Here is a 22,624-nt window from a genome sequence, read left to right on the forward strand (position 1 = left end):
TGGCCTGCTGCGTTCACCAGCAACTTTGATGTGTGTTGCTTGAATTTCCAGCATCTGCAGAATTCCTGTTGTCTATGACTATGAAGCTGGCCAACAGTGGCAATAAAGCGCCAGGAGTAAATATGGCGAATTGGTCTCTACTCTTGCCATACGGCACGTTGGGTGTCGCCATATTTGATAAGGGCATCAGAATGCGGTGACGCGCGGTGTGGTCCGGATCACGTGTGAGGGGGGTGAGGCGGAGAGGGCGTGCGTGCGTTGCCGGAGACCGGCCGTTGGTTTAGGTTTAAATTTGAATTTGAGTTTGCACGGGCGTCGGCCGTGATGCCCAAGAACTGCGCGGTGACCGAGTGCTCGCGGAACGCGGGGCAGCTGGCGGCCGACAACAGGAGGATCAGCTTCTATAAGTGAGTGGTGTTGGCGGTGGGGCCCGGGCCGGTGCTAGGCGGAGGGCAGAGCTCTGTGATCGGCCCATGGGAGCTGGCTGGCAGCAGGAGGCCGCTCGGCCCTTCTGACTCCGCTATCCCGACACCCTGCGGCTCTTGTACCGGCCAATTAGATTCTAGATTCAGACCATTCAGCCCATCGAGTTTGCTTGGCCATCCACCACGGCAGGTTTAATATACCTCTCAACCTATTCTCCTGCTTTCTACTTCACTCTTGTATGTTGCACAGTTGTGTTATAAATGTTCCAGAGGACCCGGTAAGTTTAAAGGGAGTTTGAAATACTGAAGGACCCTGGACCCCTGTCTGGCCACAAAATGTGCCGATGTCCCTGCCCCTAGTTGCTCAGGATACCAATCTTGGTCTCGACCACAACGGGTCAGGCCTCGGGCTTTGCTGTGGACACACGATAGTAAAGTTAATGCTGCACGGAAGCAAGCCGTTTGGTCAGCTTGTCCATGTTGACCAGTACCCTGCTTGTTTTGTGGAGTCCTGCCCCATTTTCCAGGCTGACCAGAGAGTCAGATGCTGGATCATCAGGAATTCCAAATGGATGCTGGATTGTTGTTGTATTCTACTTCTTCCTCCACCAATATCAACTTCTTTGCCCTGGGATCTTGCTGAGTACACATTGGTTGATGTGTGGCCATAATGCTTCCAGTCATCAACTGATATGTTGATCATATCTTTGCCTCCATGGATGCGCCCTGACCTGCTGGGGTACTTTGACAACTTTTTTGTGCAGTGCTGACAGATCTCTAGACCCACTGCATCCAGGCTAATCATATTTGCCTCCACAAGGCCCATGTTGCTCCAAGCCTTTCAAACTTAGAAATTATATCAGCTGCTATAATTCTGCTATATTCCTCTGTGTGCGCAACATTACCACTCAGTTCTCTTCTACATTTCTTCCATCTTGCCTTCACCTTATTCCCACTAATTCTAGACTGCCCTGCCCAGGGAGGAAGAGTCTGATTCTCTATCCTATCAATACCCCTCATTTTTTAAAACCTGCAAGTCTCTCCTCAGTTCATTGAGTATCTCTCCTTAAACTACTGCCCTTCATTCCAGAGAAAAATTACTCTCCACCCCACAGATGCTGCTCAACCTGCTGAGTTTCTCCAGCAAATTGTTTATTAATATGTTGGTGAATCTCTTTCCTTTCTCTCTCTATTGATTACACAGCCTTCCTGTAGTGTACTTAATACTTTAGCTGTAATACACTAATTTTGTGCAGGTGCAGCATGACATCCCAAATTTTATGTTTATTGCCTTGACATCTGAAGGCAAATGTTCTGAATGCCTTTTACACTATTTTATCGTTTGATGTTACCACTTTCAAGAAGCTATGGACTTGCAGCCCAAGGCTTCTCCATCCATCATTGTGCCCAAGGTCCCTGGCGTTTACTCTACGTTCTACCAGAACTTGATCTTCCAAAATGTATTATCTTGCATTTCTCCATGAAACTCTCCAACTGATTTATGTTTCTTTCCATGTTTACTCAGCCCTCTTCACTGTCAGAATCCACCAGCTGCATGTATTGTTTGTAAAGCTTAATAATCATGCTGTCTACAGTCACATTCAAGTAATTAGTTTATATTAGAACAATAGGAGTCCCAGCAGTAATCCCTGCGGTCCTCTACTTATTACAGATTTCCAGGCAGAAAATATGGCCTTGCATTACTACCCTTTTCCTCCGGTCACCAGCCCAGTTTTTGATCCAGTTTACCAGTGTGTCCTGTATCCTTTGGGCCTTGACTTTGTGGACCAACCCTACTAAAGTCCACGTAAACCAGCTCTACTGCTCTGCCCTCATCATACGTTCCTAGTCATTTGGATTTGTGAGACATGATCTCCCATGCCGACTCCTAATCACTCCCTGCCTTTCCAAATCAACACAAATCTTGTATCTTGGAATCTTTTCCAATAACTGACGTAGTTTCCAGGCTCATCCCTTTTCAAACAAAGGAACAATATTCACTATTGACTGATCTTCTGGTACACCACCGGTGGCTAATGAAGATACAAAACTCTCCATTTGGGCCTCCACCAATCTTCTCCCTTGCTTCCATTAGCATCATGAAACCAGATGAACATAGACATCTTAATGTCAGTTAGTCCAAAGCTTAATTTTCTGTACTGAAGTCACTCATTTGCTGTGGTTCTGGCCAATCGTCATCATCAGGTGCCGTGCCCAGTTTGAGCTTTGACTGCCATGGCCCACACACTCCTGTTTCGGGTCAAGTGGATCAACTCATTGGTATTCATTTCCAATTCTCTGGCTGCTGTCTCCGTCTTCATTAATCTTTGTCTTCCTCTTGCTTTCTTCCCTTCAATTTTTCCCACAATTACTGTGCATTCTAACTCCTCACTCCTAATCACATGTCCAATGAAGTTACGTTGCCTTTTCATGATCTCATACATTATTTCTCTTTTCGCCTTTGTTCTGTTCATGACATCCTCGTTAGATATTCGTTTCATCCATGATATTCTTTGCATCCTCCTCAAAAACCACATCTCTGCTGCTACAATTCGTTTCCTCATGTTACTAGATATTGTCCAACATTTTGAGCCATATGACATAACTGGATAAACATAACATTTCAGTACTCTGAGGTGGGTTGTCATGCCTAGTTTAGTATTGGTCAGTATACTGTTCATTCTCGTAAAGGTGTCTTTTGCCATCCCTATTCTTTTTTGATGTCCAAGTCGCACCTGCCATATGATGTCACCCAACTTCCTAAGTAGCAAAAGTTCTGTCCTTGTTTTATGTCTTCCCTATTTATTCTCAGCCTGCAGATAGGATTCTCCTTTTTGGATATCACCATACATTCTGTCTTTTTGCTATTGATAGACCCATTTTTTGCATCATCCATTCTTACAGCGGCAGTTTGTTCCCAGTACAGATTTCTGATTAGGCGGAGGTCTTTCAAATCTAGATCTAGAGTTTTCTGTAATATTTCAAATAACTTATTGTGCTTCACTTTATCAAATGCTTTTGTGTAGTCGATAAAACAAATCTTTTTGCACTTGAATAGCTCGTTCTGATAGTATCCTTAACATCAATATTGTGTTTCTTGTACCTTTGTCTTTCACAAAACCACATTGTTCTTTGCCTATTTCAGCTTGTGTCTTACTTTCAGCTGTCATTATCAAAATTCTTAGAAATATCTTGGTGATATGATGCATTAAATTTATGGTCTTATGTAATTCACATTCTATTGCTCCAGGTTTCTTAGGAAGAGTGATAAATACTGAAGCAGGAATTCTGCAGATGCTGGAAATTCAAGCAGCACATATCAAAGTTGCTGATGAATGCAGCAGGCCAGGCAGCATCTGTAGGAAGGGTCTCGGCCTGAAACGTCGACTGCACCTCTTCCTACAGATGCTGCCTGGCCTGCTGCGTTCACCAGCAACTTTGATGTGTGTTGATAAATACTGATTTGTTTTTTTATCTCTTCTGGTATTATTCCAGGCTGATAAATGTCATTGATTAAATCATTAACTTTCTCAATTCCGTAATCTTCAAGGACAATAATTTGTTCTATTACTAATTCATCAGGACCTGCTGCCTTCCCTTGCATTACAAACTTCAGATTTTAAAATACCTGGACCTTCAACGTTTTTCTTAATTTCTGGTTTTTCGCCTCAATCGTCTTCAAACAATTCCTGAATATACTCAGTCCATCTGTTCATAATCTCATCATTTTTTCATGATAATGGTACTGTCCTTTGCTTTCAAACATCCACCTGAAGAACAGAGGAGCTTCTTACCAGTGATATTCTTGATTTGGTGATGTAACCTTTTTGGATCAGTAATAGAGATTCTTTCTATTTGCTCACATTCCTGGTTTACTATTCTTCTTTGGCTTTTTGACATAAGCTTTTAACTTTTTTTTTATCTAAGGACTTGTATTCTACAGGATTTGCTTTCTTCCGTCTCCTTTCTTCCATTAGATTTTTGATTTCATCTGTCATCCATTTATTCTTTGAGCTTTTTTTTCTTTTTTAGGAATCACTGACTTAGCTGATTCTACCAAGGCATCCTTTAGAGAGTTAAATTTCATTTCTATGTGATTGCTATCATCAACCGATTCTATTTCTAGACTTCGAAATCTATTCCTTACCTCAGTTGTAAATTTTTGTCTTAAGTTTTCTTCTTTAATTAATTGCAAGTAGTTAAGGGATTGTTCAGGTATTTGCTGCTTTAGTTTTTTAAGTTTTACTTTTACATGACGTACTACTGGGTTATGGTCACTATTACAGTCTGCACCTGGATATGTTTTGCATTGAGTCACTGAGTTTCTAAATCTTTGGTTTATAGTGATAAAGTCAATCTGATTTCTAGTGTTATCACCTGGACTTTTCCAGGTCCACAAGGGTCTTGGATGGTTTTTAAAGTAGATATTCATAATGACCTGATTATTCATCTTGCACCATTCTACCCATTTCTCACCTCTTTCATTTCTTTCCCCTAGTCCAAATTTTCCTATGGTATTTCCATCAGCACTTTGTCCTACTTCCGCATTTAGATCTCCCATGCCAATAACTATCTTGAGATTCGCATCCATTCTTTGCTTGTTCACGCTCTTCATAGAATTTATTTATATCTTCATTTGTTCCATTTGTTGTTGGTGCATATACCTGTATAATTGCTAAATCAAATGGTTGTCCTCTGAATCTAACAAGGAGCACTCTTTCTGATATTGCCCAATGTCCTAAAACACTTTTTGCCATGTTTTCATCCATAAAAATTCCTACTCCATTAGTATGGGATGTGCCACAAGAATAAACTAGTGTTTTATTTCTAATCTGACATGTTCTAGCACCTATCCAAACGAACTTTGCTAATTCCCATGATGTGAATCTTTAGTCTTTCCATTTCATTTATCACGTTGTCCAATCGTCCTGCTTGATATAGGGTTCTGGCATTCCAAGTGGCAGTTATTTTTTTTTTGCTACTTTAATTTTATGAGCAGTAGCTTGATGACTGTTGGGGATCCCCTGCTTTCCAGAATCAACCCTACTGAGCGAAACATCTTCAGAGTTGTCTTGAAGATCCTCTTGACGCTGTTGTGTGATGCATTTTGTGAGTTTGACCATGGTTTTCTAGCAATTTGCAACATTGGTTTGCTATTGCCTACCATTGGGCGAACTAAAGAAATTGTCATTTCTCTTCCCAAATGTTCATCCACCTATACTATAGCGGTTGACATTTCAGGTCGTAGCTCATCCGCCTTCTCCGTCATAAGTTTAGTTACTGAACCTGCCGGATCTGCCATTGACCCTTCGCTCGTATCCTGAGCAGGAGTCCCTGCAGGTGCTACCGTTCCAGGTCAGAGTGGCCCTGGGAGCAATGAATGACTAAGGGGAAACTCCACTTTCCCCGAAGCTCTGAAAGTCCCCAATTAGAGCCTCATCACCGGTTGCAGTTTAGTCATACCCAGGACTGAAATTTGGAGCCTACCCTCACCTCTGCCTGTTGAGCCAAAGCCATCCCACTCTGCTCCCTCTCACTCCGCTGTGTATGGTGGTCTTTTTTTAAAACCTTTGGCGCTCTACGTCACGCACCTGCGCAGTCTAGCCTCTTTACCCTGAGCAGTGGAGGGGAAAAAAAACACTTCTCTCTGAGATTCCTTATTCCTTCACTCTCAGCCGCCTGCTCCAATTTATATATTAAAAAAAAAATTATTTTTAAAATACCAACGGTTCTGGACCTTCTCCAATGCCAGCACATCTTCTCGTAGATGAGGAGCCCAAAACTGTTAGCAGTACTCAAGGTGAGGCCTCACCTGTGCCTTATAAAGTCTCAGCATCACATCCCTGCTCATGTATTCTAGAGCTCCTGAAATGAGTGCTACCATTGCATTTGCCTTCCTCACCACTGACTGAACCTGCAAGTTAACCTTTAGGCAGTTCTGCACAAGGACTCCCAAGTACCTTTGTATTCCAGATTTTTGGATTTTCTCCCCACTTAGAAAATAGTCTGCACATTTCCTTCTACTACCAAAGTGCATGACCGTGCATTTTCCAACATTGTATTTCATTTGCCACTCTCTTGCCCATTCTCCTAAACCAAGTCTTTCTGTAGCCTACCTGTTTCCTCAACACTACCTGCTCCTCCGTCAATCTTCATATCCTCTGAAAACTGCGTAACAAAGCCATCTATTCCATTATCTAAATCATTGATATACAGCATAAAAAGAAGTGGTCCCAACACCAACCCCTCCTCACTTGCAGCCAACCAGACAAGGACCCTTTTATTCCCACTCGCTGTCTCCTACCAATCAGCCATGCTCGACCCATGCTAGTAACTCTCATTTAATACCATGGGCTCTCAACTCAGTCAGCAGCCTTGTCAAAGGCCTTCTGAAAGTCCAAATATATAACATCCACTGCATCCAATGTATCTATGTAACTCGTAATCTCCTCAAAGAATTCCAAAAGGTTCGTCTGCAGGATTTTCCCTTGAGAAAACCATGTTGACTTTGTCTTTTCTTGTTCTGTGTCTCAAAGTACTGTTTAACCTCATCCTTAACAATTGACTCCAACATCTTCCCAACCACTGTGGTCAGGCTAACTGGTCTATAATTTCCTTTTTGCTTCCTTCCCCCTTTCTTAAAGAGCGAAGAGATATTCACAATTTTCCAGTCCTCTGGCACCATGTCAGAGCCCAATAATTTTTTTGAAACATCACTCCTAATGCCTCCACGATCTCTACCTCTTTCAGAACCCTAGGGTGCAGTTCATCTGGTCCGGGTGACTTGTGTACCCTTCGATCTTTGAACCTTTTGAGCACCTTCTCCCTTGTGATAGTAACTGCATTCACTTCCCTTCCTTACACTCTTCAACATCTGGCACATTGCTAGTGTCTTCCACCGTGAAGAATGATGTAAAATACTCATTTAGTTCATCTGCCATCTCCTTGGCCCCGTTATTATTTCTCTGGCTTCTTTTTCTAGTAGTCCTATATCCACTCTCATTTATTTTTTTAAGCAAAGATTTTACTGTCCACTTTGATATTGTTTGCTAGATTGCTTTCATATTTGAAGCAAGTCATTAAAATAATGAAGTTGTTTGATGTGAAAGTGTGTTCATCCGGACAAAGATGGTGGTGAATGGGGACCAGCTTGGGTTTTTGCTCACTGAGGGCCAAAGACTACCCTGGTTGTGTGGAGAGAGCAAAAATCTATGTTGAGAAGTAGTTGTTTGGGGCGAGGGAAATGATGAGGGCAAGTGAGTTATCACAGAAGTGGATAGGATAGAAGCTAGGCAAGGGGAGAAAGAACTGTCTAGGCGACAAGGAGATTGATGCAATGAGTCGGATTCAAAAGGAAATTCTCTGATTCGTGAAATCATAGTAAATCAGAATCAGGTTTATTATCACTGGCATGTGTCGTGAAATTTGTTAACTTAGCAGCAGTTCAATGCAATACATAATATAGAAGAAAATAAACAATAAAATAATAAATAAATAAATCAATTACAGTATACATATATTGAATAGATTAAAAATTGTACAAAAAACAGAAATAATATATATTAAAAAAGTGAGGGTTCAATATCCAATGTCAGTGTACATTTAGGAATCGGATAGCAGAGGGGAAGAAGCTGTTCTTGAATCGCTGAGTGTGTGCCTTCATGCTTCTGTATCTCCTACCTGATGATAACAGTGAGAAAAGGAAAGGGCATGTCCTGGGTGCTGGAGGTCCTTAATAATGGACGCTGCCTTTCTGAGACACCGCTCCCTGAAGATATCCTGGGTTTTTTTGTAGGCTAGTACCCAAGATGGAGCCGACTAAATTTGCAACCCTCTGCAGCTTCTTTCGGTCCTATGCAGTAGTCTTTCTCCACTCCCCCCCCCCCCGCCATACCAGACAGTGATGCAGCTCGTCAGAATGCCCTCCACGGTACATCTGTCGAAATTTGAGTGTATTTGTTGACATACCAAATCTCTTTAGACTCTGAATGAAGTACCCTTCTTTATAACTGCATCGATAAGTTGGGATCAGGTTAGGTCCTCAGAGATCTTGACACCCAGGAACTTGAAACTGCTCACTCTCTCCACTTTTGGTCCCTCTATAAGGATTGGTATGTGTTCCTTTGACTTACCCTTCCTTGAGTCCACAATCAGCTCTTTTGTTTTACTGACATTGAGTGCAAGGTTGTTGCTGCGACATCACTCCACTAGTTGGTATATCTCGCTCCTGTACGCCTTCTCGTTTCCATCTGAGATTCTACCAACAATGGTTGTATCGTCAGCAAATTTATAGATGGTATTTGAGCTATGCCTAGCCACACAGTCGTGTATATAGAGAGTAAGTAGTAGCAGTGGACTAAGGACACACCCCTGAAGTGTGCCAGTGTTGATCGTCAGTGAGAAGGTACCAATCCGTACATTGTGGTCTTCCGGTTAGGAAGTTGAGGATCCAATTGCAGAGAGAGGTACAGAGGCCCAGATTCTGCAGCTTCTCAATCAGGATTGTGGGAATGACGGTATTAAATGCTATGTATGTGTATATTTGAGAAAGTTCAGGGAGTGACGCATTACTGATACTTGGGTAGCATCAGTACAAAAGATTAAATTCCTAACCAGTTTCTGGCAAAACATGAAGAAAATGACTAGTGAATCTCTTTAGTACTTAAAGCAGGTTTCACTTCATGCTATTTACTGTAGTTGCTCAAATTACTTCTGTCCTTCTCCCAAGTTCTCTTAGTAAAGTTACTTCAAGACCAGTGCTAGACCATTAACTGTGTGGCAGTAACCACAAACCTGAGAAATTGCACTGTCCAATTGCAGAGGGAGGTACAGAGGCCCAGGTTCTACAACTTCTCAATCAGGATTGTGGGAATGATGGTATTAAATGCTGAGCTATAGTCAATGAATAGCATCCTGACCTAGGTGTTTGTGTTGTCCAGGTGGTCTAAAGCCATGTGAAGAGCCATTGAGATTACATCTGCTGTTGACCTATTGTGGAGATAGTCAAATTGCAATGGGTCCAGGTCCTTGCTGAGGCAGGAGTGCAGTCTAGTCATGACCAACCTCAAAGCATTTCATCACTGTAAAAGTGAGTGCTACCGGGCGATAGTCATTAAAGCAGCTCTTGGGGATTGGTCACTTTTGAATCCTTCTCGAAATCTTTGCATTTTTAAGTAGTGCCCATAATTGGATAAAATTCAACGGATGGAGCCAAACTGATAATTGATTATTTGCGTAACTTGTTTCTGCATTCTTATAACCTTTAGTGCAATAAAGGTTTCTATAACCTTTAATGTATTGTTGGTATGTCCAGCCACTTATATAATCCCGGTAAAAGTTTAGTATTTTTCATTTGGTCTCATACTTATGACATGTTGCATTGGATTTCATCATTTTTTTTGTCTGCAATCCTGTTGCTTAGAATTTGTGTAGCTGACACCTGATTGGAGACCTTTCACTTGCATGCCAATGTTCTAATAAAATTATAACATTTGACACCTAGAAGCTATTTGTCATCTAATGTCTGCTCTGCCTTTGGTTAAAGAAATTAAAAGTAACCACTTTGTTCTCTAACTTCCACTAGGCCCCACCTCCCCCTCGTACCCCATCTGTTACTTATTTTTATGCACACATTCTTTCTCTCACTCTCCTTTTTCTCCCTCTGTCCCTCTGAATATACCTCTTGCCCATCCTCTGGGTCCCCCCCCCCACTTGTCTTTCTTCCCGGACCTCCTGTCCCATGATCCTCTCGTATCCCCTTTTGCCTATCACCTGTCCAGCTCTTGGCTCTATCCCTTCCCCTCCTGTCTTCTCCTAGCATTTTGGATCTCCCCCTCCCCCTCCAACTTTCAAATCCCTTACTCACTCTTCCTTCAGTTAGTCCTGACGAAGGGTCTCGGCCTGAAACGTCGACTGCACCTCTTCCTACAGATGCTGCTTGGCCTGCTGCGTTCACCAGCAACTTTGATGTGTGTTGCTTGAATTTCCAGCATCTGCAGAATTCCTGTTGTTTGCACTTTGTTCTCTTCTGTCTCAATAATTACACAATGTTCTCATTTATTTATTTAATTTACCCTTAAAATTGATGTTTCTCTTTCCTGCGAAGAAACAATTGTTAATCTGACATCACTTTTCAAAATCAAATTGCACTCAATTCTTGCTTGTTGTGTGAAGAATTTAAATTTATGATCCCTTTGTCTCTGAATCCCCACCCAAAAGAAATAATTTGGTCAATTTACTGAACCCTTCACAATTTTACAAAACAGTAACTCTGAGAGTTAATGAAAGTTTGTGAGTACTGAGTCTGTTTTTGGGCTAGTAGCTTATCTTGGTTGATGTGCTGTCGTCTCACTGCTGCCATCAGGAGGAAGGTACAGGAGCCTCAGGACTTGTACCACCAGGTTTAGGAACAGAACCATCAGGCTCTTGTACCAAAGGGGATAACTTTCCTCAACTTCACTTGCCCCTTCCCTGAAATGTTCCCACAGCCCATGGACTCATTTCCAAGGTCTCTTCATCTCACGTCCCTGATATTTATTGCATATTTATCATTATTTTTGTTTTTGTATTTTCATTTTGTTGTATTTTGTGTACTTTGAACACCCAGTTGGTGTGGTGTCTCATTGATTCTATTATGGTTATCATCCCATTATGGATTTATTGAGTTTGTCCACAAGAAAATGAATCTCAGGGTTGTATAGGGTGACATATGTACTTTCATAAAAAATTTACTTTGAACTTTTGAACATTACAATGGGATTGAATCATGGAGAAATCCTTACAGGATATACAGTAAATGTGTAAATGAAGTCTTGAGAGTGAGTGCAGAAGAGCTAATGAAAATGTTTCTTTAACGATAATTGGTTTGAGTAAGCTATTGCTTACACTGGCAGGAAGAGTCCCATTTTTTTTTGACTCTCACAGAAGCAACATTTTTGTTTTGATTGAGGTTTCCATCGAATGACAAAGAAAGACTCGCACAGTGGCTTTCAAATATGAGAAGGGAGAAATGGGTTCCATCGCAGTACCAGTACATCTGCAGTGAACATTTTACTCCTGAAAGCTTTGAATGGAGGTGGGGAACACGATACTTGAAGGCAGATGCTGTACCTACAATTTTTTCTTTTCCGGAGCAGCCTACGGTATGTTTGCTGGCAATTTGTTGCCTACACCAAAAGCTGGAATACTACTGCAAATGGATCTGATTAGCTTCGTATGTAGTGCATCAAAGGAGAAGGGACACGTTAAAGCCTTAATGTCTTTTGACCTCATTATCTAAGTGAATTTGTTACTGCAGAGTGATTCCTAGGTGGCTTAAGGCCTAGGTTAATAAACCTGAAAATGTGAATTCAAATCCCACCATACACTGACAATTTGAAGTCTTTTGTTTATTGCTGGAAATAAATGGCAACTTTCCGCCAGCCAAACTTTCTATAACCTCAGCTATATTGATTAGAAAGGAAGACTACTATTGTCCTACTAGCTTTGTATTAGACCCAGGTGTTCATTATTCACTGCATCATGGGGTGCCTCTGATCTAAGAACTGACATTTCCATTGATTGCCAAATCCAGAGAATTAATTTTATGGTCTTTTTAAAAAAAAAATAAATCAGGTATAGCCACTAAATAAATCAGTCTGAAATGTGTACAAGAATTTATAACCTGAGACATTATATCAAAAAACATTGCATTTTTGAGATTATTTTAGCCTTTTGTATAAAGGATGTTTCTTGGAGAATCAATAACCTTTGATAATCAGATGGATTCCAAAAAAAAGAGCTGAAAAAGGGCCAGGTTAAGTTACTTTGATGTAACACGAGTCTGCAGCAAAGTGTGATTATCATATTTCTGAGGCTAGCCTTCCAGATTAGTCAAGGTATATCTTTATAAACTGTGTTTAATCTGGAAAGCTGAAGTTCTGAAATAAGGCAGCTTGGAGTTGGAAGAAGAGTGGGAACAATGAAGAACTGAAATTTTGTGCACATAATATGGTATCCTCAAGGGTTGAGATTAACCAAACTCCCTTCTTGTTGCAAACAACAGGAATTCTGCAGATGCTGGACCCTGCATCAAATGGTGAGGGATTGCTCATCATATTTCTTTGAACTCCGCGAAATATCTGGGCCAAAGTGTACGGGTCAGTGTCAGTAGAGTATAAATTTGGGTTGATTTGTTGAAACTTTGTAATGCTACAGAAGAATATCAGCCTGTATTGCAGACAGATTTGCCCATAATCAGTAAAGGAATCATAGAGGTGAGGAGCAGTTTAAAAAGACTTCTTGAAAAGAGCTCATGAGAAAGAATCATTGATAATGAACTAAATTTGATTTTAGATCAGTATTTCAGCATAAGACAGGCATATAAACAAGTGAAAAGCACAAATTCAGAAATAGAAGAAAGAAACACAGAGAACTGTTACCTCAAATAATCAAGGGAAATGGAAGTTTTTTTTTAAAAAATGAGAACTTTTCAAGAATTCAAATGTGAAAACAGGTTGAGATTGAGGTAGGTTTGTTGAATGGTTTCTCAATGTGTTAAACAGCCAGTTTATCAGTCTGATTCACAGCTCCTTTACTGAAGAACAGGCTACATGTAAATTAGAGAGGGACTGACTGACTCCACTCCTGAATCATATGTGAATACAAGGTAATATTGAGACACTGAAACTATATAGGTCAGTAAAAATTGGATATACAGCAGTTATTACTGTCATAGTTAATTTAGACTGCTAGGAAACTATCACTTTATTTGGCATTTCCCACTGGGTTTAAATACTGACATGCAAGAGCAAAGAGTACAATATCGTAAAGTGTGCTAGTTCAGTTGTGTCTTTTGCTTCAAAGTTTAATAATTTATAGTCTAACAGAATTACATAAGGTTCAATCAATTGGAATTGTATCATTTGATTTATCACAGTGTAGCTATTAAATTTAAACTGATTATGTAAATCCCATTTCAAAACAAAATCCGCAAATTGTAAGGTGCCTTTCTGTACCATTCCTGATAATACTTTGAAAACAAATACTTTTATTCTCCTAATGACAGAGATGGGAACTGCTAACTGATCTGGGTAACGTTACAGCTCTGTAAAACTCTGGTTAAACCACACTTGTTTTTTTTTTGTGCTTGCTCAGTTTTGGTCACCTCATAAGGATGAGGAAGCTTTAGAAAGAGGAGATTTGCCAGGATGCTGCCTGGATTGACGAGTAGGTCTTATAAGGATAAGTTGAGCAAGCTAGGGCTTTTCTAGGGAGAATGAGAGGTGACTTGATAGAGGTGTACAAGATAATAAGACACATAGATCGAGTAGATAGCCAGAAGCCTTTTTCCTGGGGCGGAAAGAGCCAATATCTGAGGGCGTAAATTTAAGGTAATTGGAGGATAACATAGGGGGATGTCAAAGATAATATTTTACACAGCGTGGATCGTGTGTGCAATGGGCTACCAGGGGTGGTGATTGAGGCAGATACATAAGGGACATTTAAGAGACTCTTAAACAGGCACATGACTGGTAGAAAAGGGAGGGCTATGTGGGAGGGAAGTGTTAAATTGATCTTAGCACAAGTTGGCATAATATTGTCGTTGAAGGGCTTATACTGTTCTATGAAGGCACCGGCAATATCTTTTTGCCTGTTGCTGGGTATTTTATAGATCAAGTTAATCAGAGGAATTAAGTTATCTCGAGAAAATTGATGGTGCTGTTGACAGTGAAGAGGTTGATATTGATGAGTTGGTAAAATGGACAGAGCAGAGGCATCCTGGTGAGTGTGAAATAGTGAACGAATAAGGGTGGGACAAGCACAGTGAATGACAGGGCCCCCCAGGAGTAAGGGGGAAGAGAGGAAACTGTACAAGTGCCAAGGATCCCTGAAGATGGCAGCATGGATAGATAAAGGTGGTAAAGAAGGCATACAAGGATACGTGCCTTATCTGGATGTGGAATACAAGAACAGGGAGGTTAAGACACAACTTAATGAAACATGGGTTAGTTGCAGTGAGTAACATGTACATTTATGATGATTGCACTGGAGAGATTCACCATAATGTTGATGTTAGGAGGAGAGTCTTAATAGGCTGGGTTCTGTTTTTGTTGGAGCGAGGGAGGGACCAGCCAAGGGTAAATTTTCCCAATGAAAGACAACTAAAACTAGTGGGCATAAGTTTGGAGAAATGGGCAAACTGTTTAAATAAAAGATGAGGATAACTCTTTCACCCAGAGAACATTGGAATCTGGCATACGTGAAGGTGGCGAGTACTCTTACAACATTTAAAACATAGTAAACCTACAGCACAATACAGGCCCTTCGGCCCACAATGCTGTGCCGAACATGTACTTATTTTCGAAATTACACAGGGTTACCCATAGCCCTCTATTTTTCTAGGCTCCATATACTTACGGAGTCTCTTAAAAGACCCGATCATATCCGCCTCCACCACTGTTGCCGGCAGCCCATTCCACGCACTCACCACTCTGCATTTATATATGAGAAAACAACTTACCCCTGACATCTCCTCTGTACCTACTTCCAAGCACCTTAAAACTGTGCCCTCTTGTGTTAGCCATTTCAGCCCTGGGAAAAAGCCTCTGACTATCCACACAATCAATGCCTGTCATCATCTTATACACCTCGATCAGGTCACCTCTCATCCTCTGCCGCTCCAAGGAGAAAAGGCCAAGTTCACTGAACCTATTCTGGTAAGGCATGCTCCCCAATCCAGGCAACATCCTTGTAAATCTCTGCACCCTTTCTATAATTTCCTCATCCTTCCTGTAGTGAGGTGACCAGAACTGAGCACAGTACTCCAAGTGGGGTCTGACCATGGTCCTATATAGCTGCAACATTACCTCTCGGCTCTTAAACTCCATCCCACAGTTGATGAAGGCTAATGCACCGTATGCCTTCTTAACCACAGAGTCAACCTGCGCAGCAGCTTTGAGTGTCCTATGGACTTGGACCCCAAGATCCCTCTGATCCTCCACACTGCCAAGAGTCTTACCATTAATACTATATTCTGCCATCATATTTGCCCTACCAAAATGAACCACCTCACACTTATCTGGGTTGAACTCCATGTGCCACTTCTCAGCCCAGTTTTGGATCCTATCAATGTCCCGCTGTAACCTCTGATAGCCCTCTGCACTATCCACAACACCCCCAACCTTTGTGTCATCAGGAAATTTACTAACTCATCCCTCCAGTTCCTCATCCAGGTTATTTATAAAAATGATGAAGAGAAAGGGTTCCAGAACAGATCCCTGAGGCACACCACTGGTCACCAACCTCCATGCAGAATATGACCTGTCTACAACCACTCTTTGCCTTCTGTGGGCAAGTCATTTCTGGATCCACAAAGCAAGGTCCCCTTGGATCCCATGCCTCCTTACTTTCTCAATAAGCGTTGCATGGGGTACCTTATCAAATGCCTTGCTGAAATCCATATACACTACATCCACTGCTCTACCTCTTTTAGATTTACGGAAGATCTAAAAGAGCATTTGAATTGCCAAGGATCAACTACTGGTAAATGATGTTAGTATGGATATAATGAGGAATAGGTACTTGATGGACAGGAAACTTGCATTCTCGTTTTTTTTTGCATGGTTTGTCTTTTGCACGTTAGTTGATTGTATAGCTTTTCCACTGATACATTTGAATTCCTTTGTTCTACTGTGAATGGCTACAAGAAAATTAATGTCATGGTACTTTATGGTGACATATACGCACTTCGATAATAAATCTACTTTGAGCATTGGTTGGCCAAACAGCCCAATTCTTTCCTGCAACACACATCAAAGTTGCTGGTGAACGCAGCAGGCCAGGCAGCATCTCTAGGATGCTTACTCCAATCCAACTTACTCCAATTCTTTCCTGTATGACTTTGACTAAAGGTGGCATTCTTGTTGTATTACGAGGGGTGATTGATAAGTTCGTGGTCTAAGGTAGAAGGAGTCAATTTTAGAAAACCTAGCACATTTATTTTTCCTACATTTACACACTTAGCCCAGCGGTCGTGGGGCATACGGATCCCTTCTTTGTAGAAGTCGGCGTCTTAGACCTCCAGAAAGTGGTCCACAGCAGGGGCGATTCATAAGTTCGTGGCCTAAGGTAGAAGGAGATGAGTTATTAACTTCAAACTTTCTACATTTTCACTCAGACTTGAACTGCACGTGCATGTAACGAGAGCGGTATAACTCATCTCCTTCTACCTTAGGCCACGAACTTATCAATCATCCCTGCTGTAGACCACTTCTACAAAGAAGGGATCCGTATGCTCCACGACCGCTGGAGGACTGAGTGTTTTCAAAAATTGAAAAAAAAAATTGACTCCTTCTACCTTAGGCCACGAACTTATCAATCACCCCTGGTATATTCAGATACAATGTGACAACTCCTTAATCTATAGTATCTCAACAAATTTCCAATACACATCTTCCATGTGTTGACTTTTAAAACATTTATTCAAAGGAAGTGGACTTTGCAGGCTGAGCCAGCAATTAAATACCCATTATTAACTGTCCTTGTGCAGGTGGTGGTGATGAACTGCCCTTTTAAAACATTACAGTCCTTGAAGCATTGAGTATGCCAACAATGATGTTATGGAGAGCGCTGGGTACACCTGCAATGCTGTTGTGGAGGGTGCTGGTTATGCCTGCAATGCTGCTGTTGTGGAGGGATTTGCAGGATTTGATATAATGACAGTGATGCCAGTTTTCTAAATGTGTTCCTTGGTATCAAAACTTGTATTTGTACATTGGAAACTTATGCAGGTACTAGTTAATTATTGACTATAACTGGTTAATTAGTTACAGGCAGAGGTGTGAAAGCAGTTAAATGTAAATCAATTATTATAATATGTGCCGAATACCCCTCATTCAATAGTTTTAATTTTCAGCTTTGTGAAAATAATCCAATAGAAAACTAGCGCACTGTACCGGAGTTGAGTCAATATCAAGCATTTTTTGTGATCACAGCTATAAAATTAAAAGGTGAGGGGTTTTGAAAGTGTCAGAAAAGTAGCTGTGATCAAACACATTGAATAATAAAGGATTTTCTGTGCCAACAGTTGATGTTTCAAGAGGGGTTTGTGTCCCAGTACAACAACCTTCACTGAGCTCTTGGGTAGGTGATAATTAATATTTACAGATGTTTAGTTTAAAAAAAAATCTTTTGATAGCTAAAGCTCAGCAGTGTATTGAAAGGAGCTGGTTCCACTTTTGATTTATTGTAATGCCAAAGTTAGTGTGTCATATTGCATATCTCAGCTGTTAATGATGAAATAAAGCTTGCTGGGGAATAAGCAGGGGTACGTAACCTCCTAACATTCTCCTCCATTCATTTTGGTCATAAAGGGCTGGTATTCTTATGTTTGAATGGTATTTGAAATACAGTAACTCCAATTTTATATTATATAGTTTCTCCACATTTCTTTTGAAGGCACTGACTTTCACTCTCTTGGGCAGAGTTGTGGGCACCTCTGTTTGGATGCCCTGCTTTTGTCTCCCTAGACAGCTGGTGGCTTTAAGGGCAGAATCCAGATAATGATGCAGAATACTGAGGGTTATTTGTATGTGATTTCCCCCCCCCCCCCCAGTTTGGATAAACAAATCCCATGTATAATTAGAAAAATAAAGGTGTTCAGGCTAACAGTTGTCTTGTACAGTAGTGTCACTGTAAGTTACCACAACCTTTGGACTTTCAACGATTGTAACTTACATTCTCAAAATTATTTATTTACTTCTGTTTGCTCATTTATTGTCAGTCTTCATGTGTAGTTTTTCACTGATTTTTATTGTATTTCTTTGTTCAATTGTGAATACATGGAAGAGAATGAATCTCAGGGTAGTATGTGGTGACATTTAAATTTGTTAATAAATTTAGTAAATTTAAATTTTAAAAAATTGATAATTTGCTTGAATTTTGCAGTTGAAAAGCTGAGGAAATAAAACACATTGCAGAGTAGAATTATAGAAGTATACTTTCAGGAGGCAAATGGGTGCTTTATATCCACCTCATCAACTAAATAATCCCATCTTCCAGTTAGTGGTCTGTAGCCTTGTAGTTAGTGCAAAATGTGCCCAACCAGGTGTACAGTGCCTATAAAAAGTATTCACCTCCTCTTCCCCCCCCAACCCAAAAGTTTGCATGTTTTAATGTTTTACAACATTGAATCACAATGGATTTAATTTGGCGTTTTTGATATCAACAGAAAAGACTCCTGTGTCAAAGTGAAAGCAAATTTCTACAAATTGGTCTAAATTTATTATAATTATTACAATTTTTAAACACAAAGTAATTGAATAATTACTCAACCAACATACATCAAAGTTGCTGGTGAACGCAGCAGGCCAAGCAGCATCTATAGGAAGAGGCGCAGTTGACGTTTCAGGCCGAGACCCTTCGTCAGGACTAAGGGTCTCGGCCTGAAACGTTGACTGCGCCTCTTCCTATAGATGCTGCTTGGCCTGCTGCGTTCACCAGCAACTTTGATGTATGTTGCTTGAATTTCCAGCATCTGCAGAATTCCTGTTGTTTGTGAATAATTACCCGTTTCAAGTCAATATTTAGTAGATGCACCTTTGGTAGGAATTACAGCCTTGAATCTGTGTGGATAGGTCTTTATCGGCTTTGCACATCTAGACACTGCATTTTTTTTTCCCCTTTCTTCTTTACAAAACTGCTCAAGCTCTAAACACAAAATACTTTGCAGATACTGGGGTCAAAGCAATACACACAACATGCTGGAGGAACTCAGCAGGTCAGGTAGCATCCGTGGAAACGTGGATCCGAGTTTCCACGGATGCTGCCTGACTTGCCGAGTTCCTCCAGTGTGTTGTGCGTGTTGCTCAAACTCTGTTAGATTGCATGGGGATCGTGAGTGAACAGCCCTTTTCAAGTCCAGCCACAAATTCTCGATTTGATTGAAGTCTGGACTCTGACTTGGCCATTCCAGGATATTAACTTTGTTTTTAAGCCATTGTTTAGCTTGGGGTCATTGTCTTGCTGGGAAACAAATCTTCTTCCAGGTCACAGTTCTCTTGCAGACTGTATCAGGTTTCCCTCCAGGAGTTCCCTGTATTTTGCTGCATTCGTTTACCCTCTACCTTCACAAGCCTTCTAGGACCTGCTGCAGTGAAACATCCCCACAGCATGATGCAGCCACCACAATGCTTCATTATAGGGATGGGGTGTTTTTGATGATGTGTGGTGTTTGGCTTTTGCCAAACATAGCATTTAGTTTGATGGCCATGCAACTCAATTTTGGTTTCATCAAACCATAGAACCTTCTTCCAGCTGACTTCAGAGTCTCCGTTATGCCTTCTGGCAAACTCTAGCTGAGATTTCATAGGAGTTCTTTTTTCAACAGTGGCTTTCTCTTTGCCACTCTCCCACAAAGCTGCAACTGGTGAAACACCTGGGTAACAGTTGTTGTATGTGCAGTCTCTCCCATCTCATCCACTGAAGCTTGTAACTCCTCCAAAGTTGTCATAGGTCTCTTGGTGGCTCACTAGACCCCTTGTACAATCATTCAGTTTTTGAGGACGGCCTACTCTATGCAGATTTACAACTGTGCCATATTCTTTCCATTTGACGATTCACTTAATATCACTTCACTGAAGTGATATTCAGTGACTTGGAAATTTTCTTGCATCCATCTCCTGGTTTATGCTTTTCAGTAATATTTTTGAGGAGTTCCTTGGAGTATTCTTTTGTCTTCATGGTGTAGTTTTTGCCAGGATACTGATTCACCAGCAGTTGGACCTTCCTGATACAGCTGTATTTTCACTACAATCAATTGAAACACATTGACTGCACATGGTGATCTCCATTTAACTAATTATGTGATGACTTGTAAAACCTATTGGCTGCACCAGTGATGATTTTGTCATATTAAAGGGGGTGAATACTTGTGCATCAATTATTTTGTGTTTAATATTTGCAACTAATTTAGATCACTTTGGTAGAGGTCTGTTTTCACTTTTACATGAAAGGGTCTCTATATATGCAGAGAGCTTCTGCCTCCGCTATGATTCAGTCATAGAATTCTATAATACTGTAGCTGTTTGAATGAAAGCTCCAATAGAGTGAGTTCTATTTTTTGGTCTCTCCTGGATAGTCATTCTTCATTTGTGAGGCACATAGTGGATGGTAGTATTTATTACACCATGAAGGGCACTGTGATTGAACTTGGTTCTAATCTTTCGTATCTAAGCACAAGCACTTTCCACCAAATTAAATTTGTAATTGGAAAGCCTCGATTTTTTTTTTGCCTCCATTTCATACACAATATAACAGTAACCACAATTTAAAAGGAAAGAATAAGTTGTAAAGCTATGTTCTGAAGTCATAGAAGATGCTGTGAAGTAAGTTTTTTTTGGGGTAGGGGAAATAAACGAGATAATAAACAGAAATTCAATGATTCTCTCATCTCCCTCCCTTAAAGTGATGTGGTCAAGTGGTAAAGTGCTTTAATTGTTACCTGGATAACCTAACACAAAATAGAAGTAAATCAAATTGAGAGGTACATATAGGGTAGATAATCAGGTGCAAATGTCAATTACCAGAAGACATGAATATAAAGTGAGGGGGGGGGGGAGAGTTTAAAGCAGGTTTGAGGGATTTGTTTTATTTTACTAGGTGTGTGAACATTCTGCCGGGGAAGGAGTGGAAGCAGGTACAATAGTAATATTTAAGATGTATTTGAATAGGCAGGGAATAAAAGGATATAGGCCATGTGCAGGTAGGTGGGATTAGTTTAGATAGGTATTGTAGACATCGTGGGCTGTAGGAGCTGTTCTTGTGCTGTAAAGTTTTATGTAATTTGGTAATAATACTTTGTAAGTTCTGTCCAAGGTGTCATATTTTTCCGCATCTTACCCATGTCAATTAGGGCATGAAGACAGCTTATATAATTTTCTTTTAAAATATAGTTTTAAATAGCACACACAAATTACGGGAGGAACTCAGCAGATTTGGCAGCATCAATGGAAATGAATAAACAGTCGATGTTTCGGGCTGACACTCTTCTTCAGGACTGGAAAGGAAGGGGGAAGATGCTACACTAAAAATGGGTGGAGGTGAAGGAGGATAGCTCAAAGGTGGTGTGTAGGAAAGGTAAAGGGCTGGAAGAAAGGAATCTGATAGGAGAGGAGAATGGACCATAGGAAAAAGGGAAGGAGGAGGGTACCCTGGCGGAAGTTGTAGACAGGTGAGAAGAGGTAAGAAGTCAGAATGCAGAATAGAAAAAGAGGAGGAGGGGAAAATATTTTTACCGGAAGGAGAAATCAATATACATGCCATCAGGTTGGAGGCTACCCAGACAGAATATAAGCTGTTGCTCCTCCACCCTGAGGATGGCCTCCGGGCACAAGAAGACCAACATGTCAAAACGGGGTGGGAATCTGAACTAAAATGTTTGGACGCTGGAAAGTTCTGCTTTGGGCAGATGGAGCGGAGGTGCTCAACGAAGCGGTTCCCCCAATTTACGACGGGCCTCAATATAGAGGAGGCCGCATTGGGAGCACCAGACACAACAGCCAACCCCAGCATATTCGCAGGTGAAGTGTCGCATCACCTGGAAGGTCTGTTTGGAGTCCTGAATGGAGGTGAGGGAAAAAGTGAATGGTCAGGTGTAGCACTTTGCCAATTGCAGGAATAAGCATTGGGAGGGAGATTAGTAGGGAGAGACAAATGAACAAGAATCACAGAGGGAGAAACCCCTGCAGAAAGCAGTGAAAGGTGAAAGTAAAGATCTGTTTAGTGGTAGAATCCCTTTGGAGGTGTTGGAAGTTGCAGAGACTCATGGAGTGGTAGGTAAGGACAATAGGAACTCTTAACACTGTTAAGATGGTGGGAAGATGGAATGAAAGAGATGCAGGTGAGGGCAGCATCAATGGTGGAGGAAGAGGAAGTCCTGTTCTTTGAAGGAGAACCTCTCTGATATCCAGGAAAGGAATGCTGCATCCTGGGAACAGATGAGGCGGAGACGAGGGAATGGCATTTTTACAGGAGACAGGGTAGGAAGAGGCAAAGTCAAGATAATTGGGAATTGGTAGGTTTATAAAATATGTTGTTGGAAAGTTTGTCTCCAGAGATGGAAACAGAGAGATTGGGAAAGGGGAGGGACGTGTCAGTGATGGTCCAGAGATTGGGAAAGGGGAGGAAAGTGTCAGAAATGGGTCAAGAAGGGAGAGGGAGGT

General features: G+C 41.1%; 1 protein-coding gene across 7 annotated transcripts in view; it reads left to right on the plus strand.

Annotated features, from left to right (window-relative positions):
- The first annotated feature begins 234 nt into the window (after positions 1–234).
- Positions 235–22,624, plus strand: part of LOC134352588 (THAP domain-containing protein 5-like) — a 31,141-nt gene continuing 8,751 nt past the window's right edge. For 3 of the 7 annotated variants that reach the window (XM_063059859.1, XM_063059860.1, XM_063059861.1), the window contains exons 1-2: positions 235–407; positions 11,374–11,566. In XM_063059859.1, the coding sequence (XP_062915929.1) occupies positions 325–407; positions 11,374–11,566 (276 nt within the window). In that variant the 5' untranslated portion in view covers positions 235–324. Of the gene's footprint in view, positions 408–11,373; positions 11,567–12,468; positions 12,502–17,490; positions 17,547–22,624 lie in introns of all 7 variants that reach the window. The other 4 variants (XM_063059862.1, XM_063059863.1, XM_063059864.1 and 1 more) reach the window with 2 other exon arrangements.

This window comes from Mobula hypostoma, chromosome 10 (genome assembly GCF_963921235.1).
Source record: "Mobula hypostoma chromosome 10, sMobHyp1.1, whole genome shotgun sequence".
Lineage (NCBI taxonomy): Eukaryota > Metazoa > Chordata > Chondrichthyes > Myliobatiformes > Myliobatidae > Mobula > Mobula hypostoma.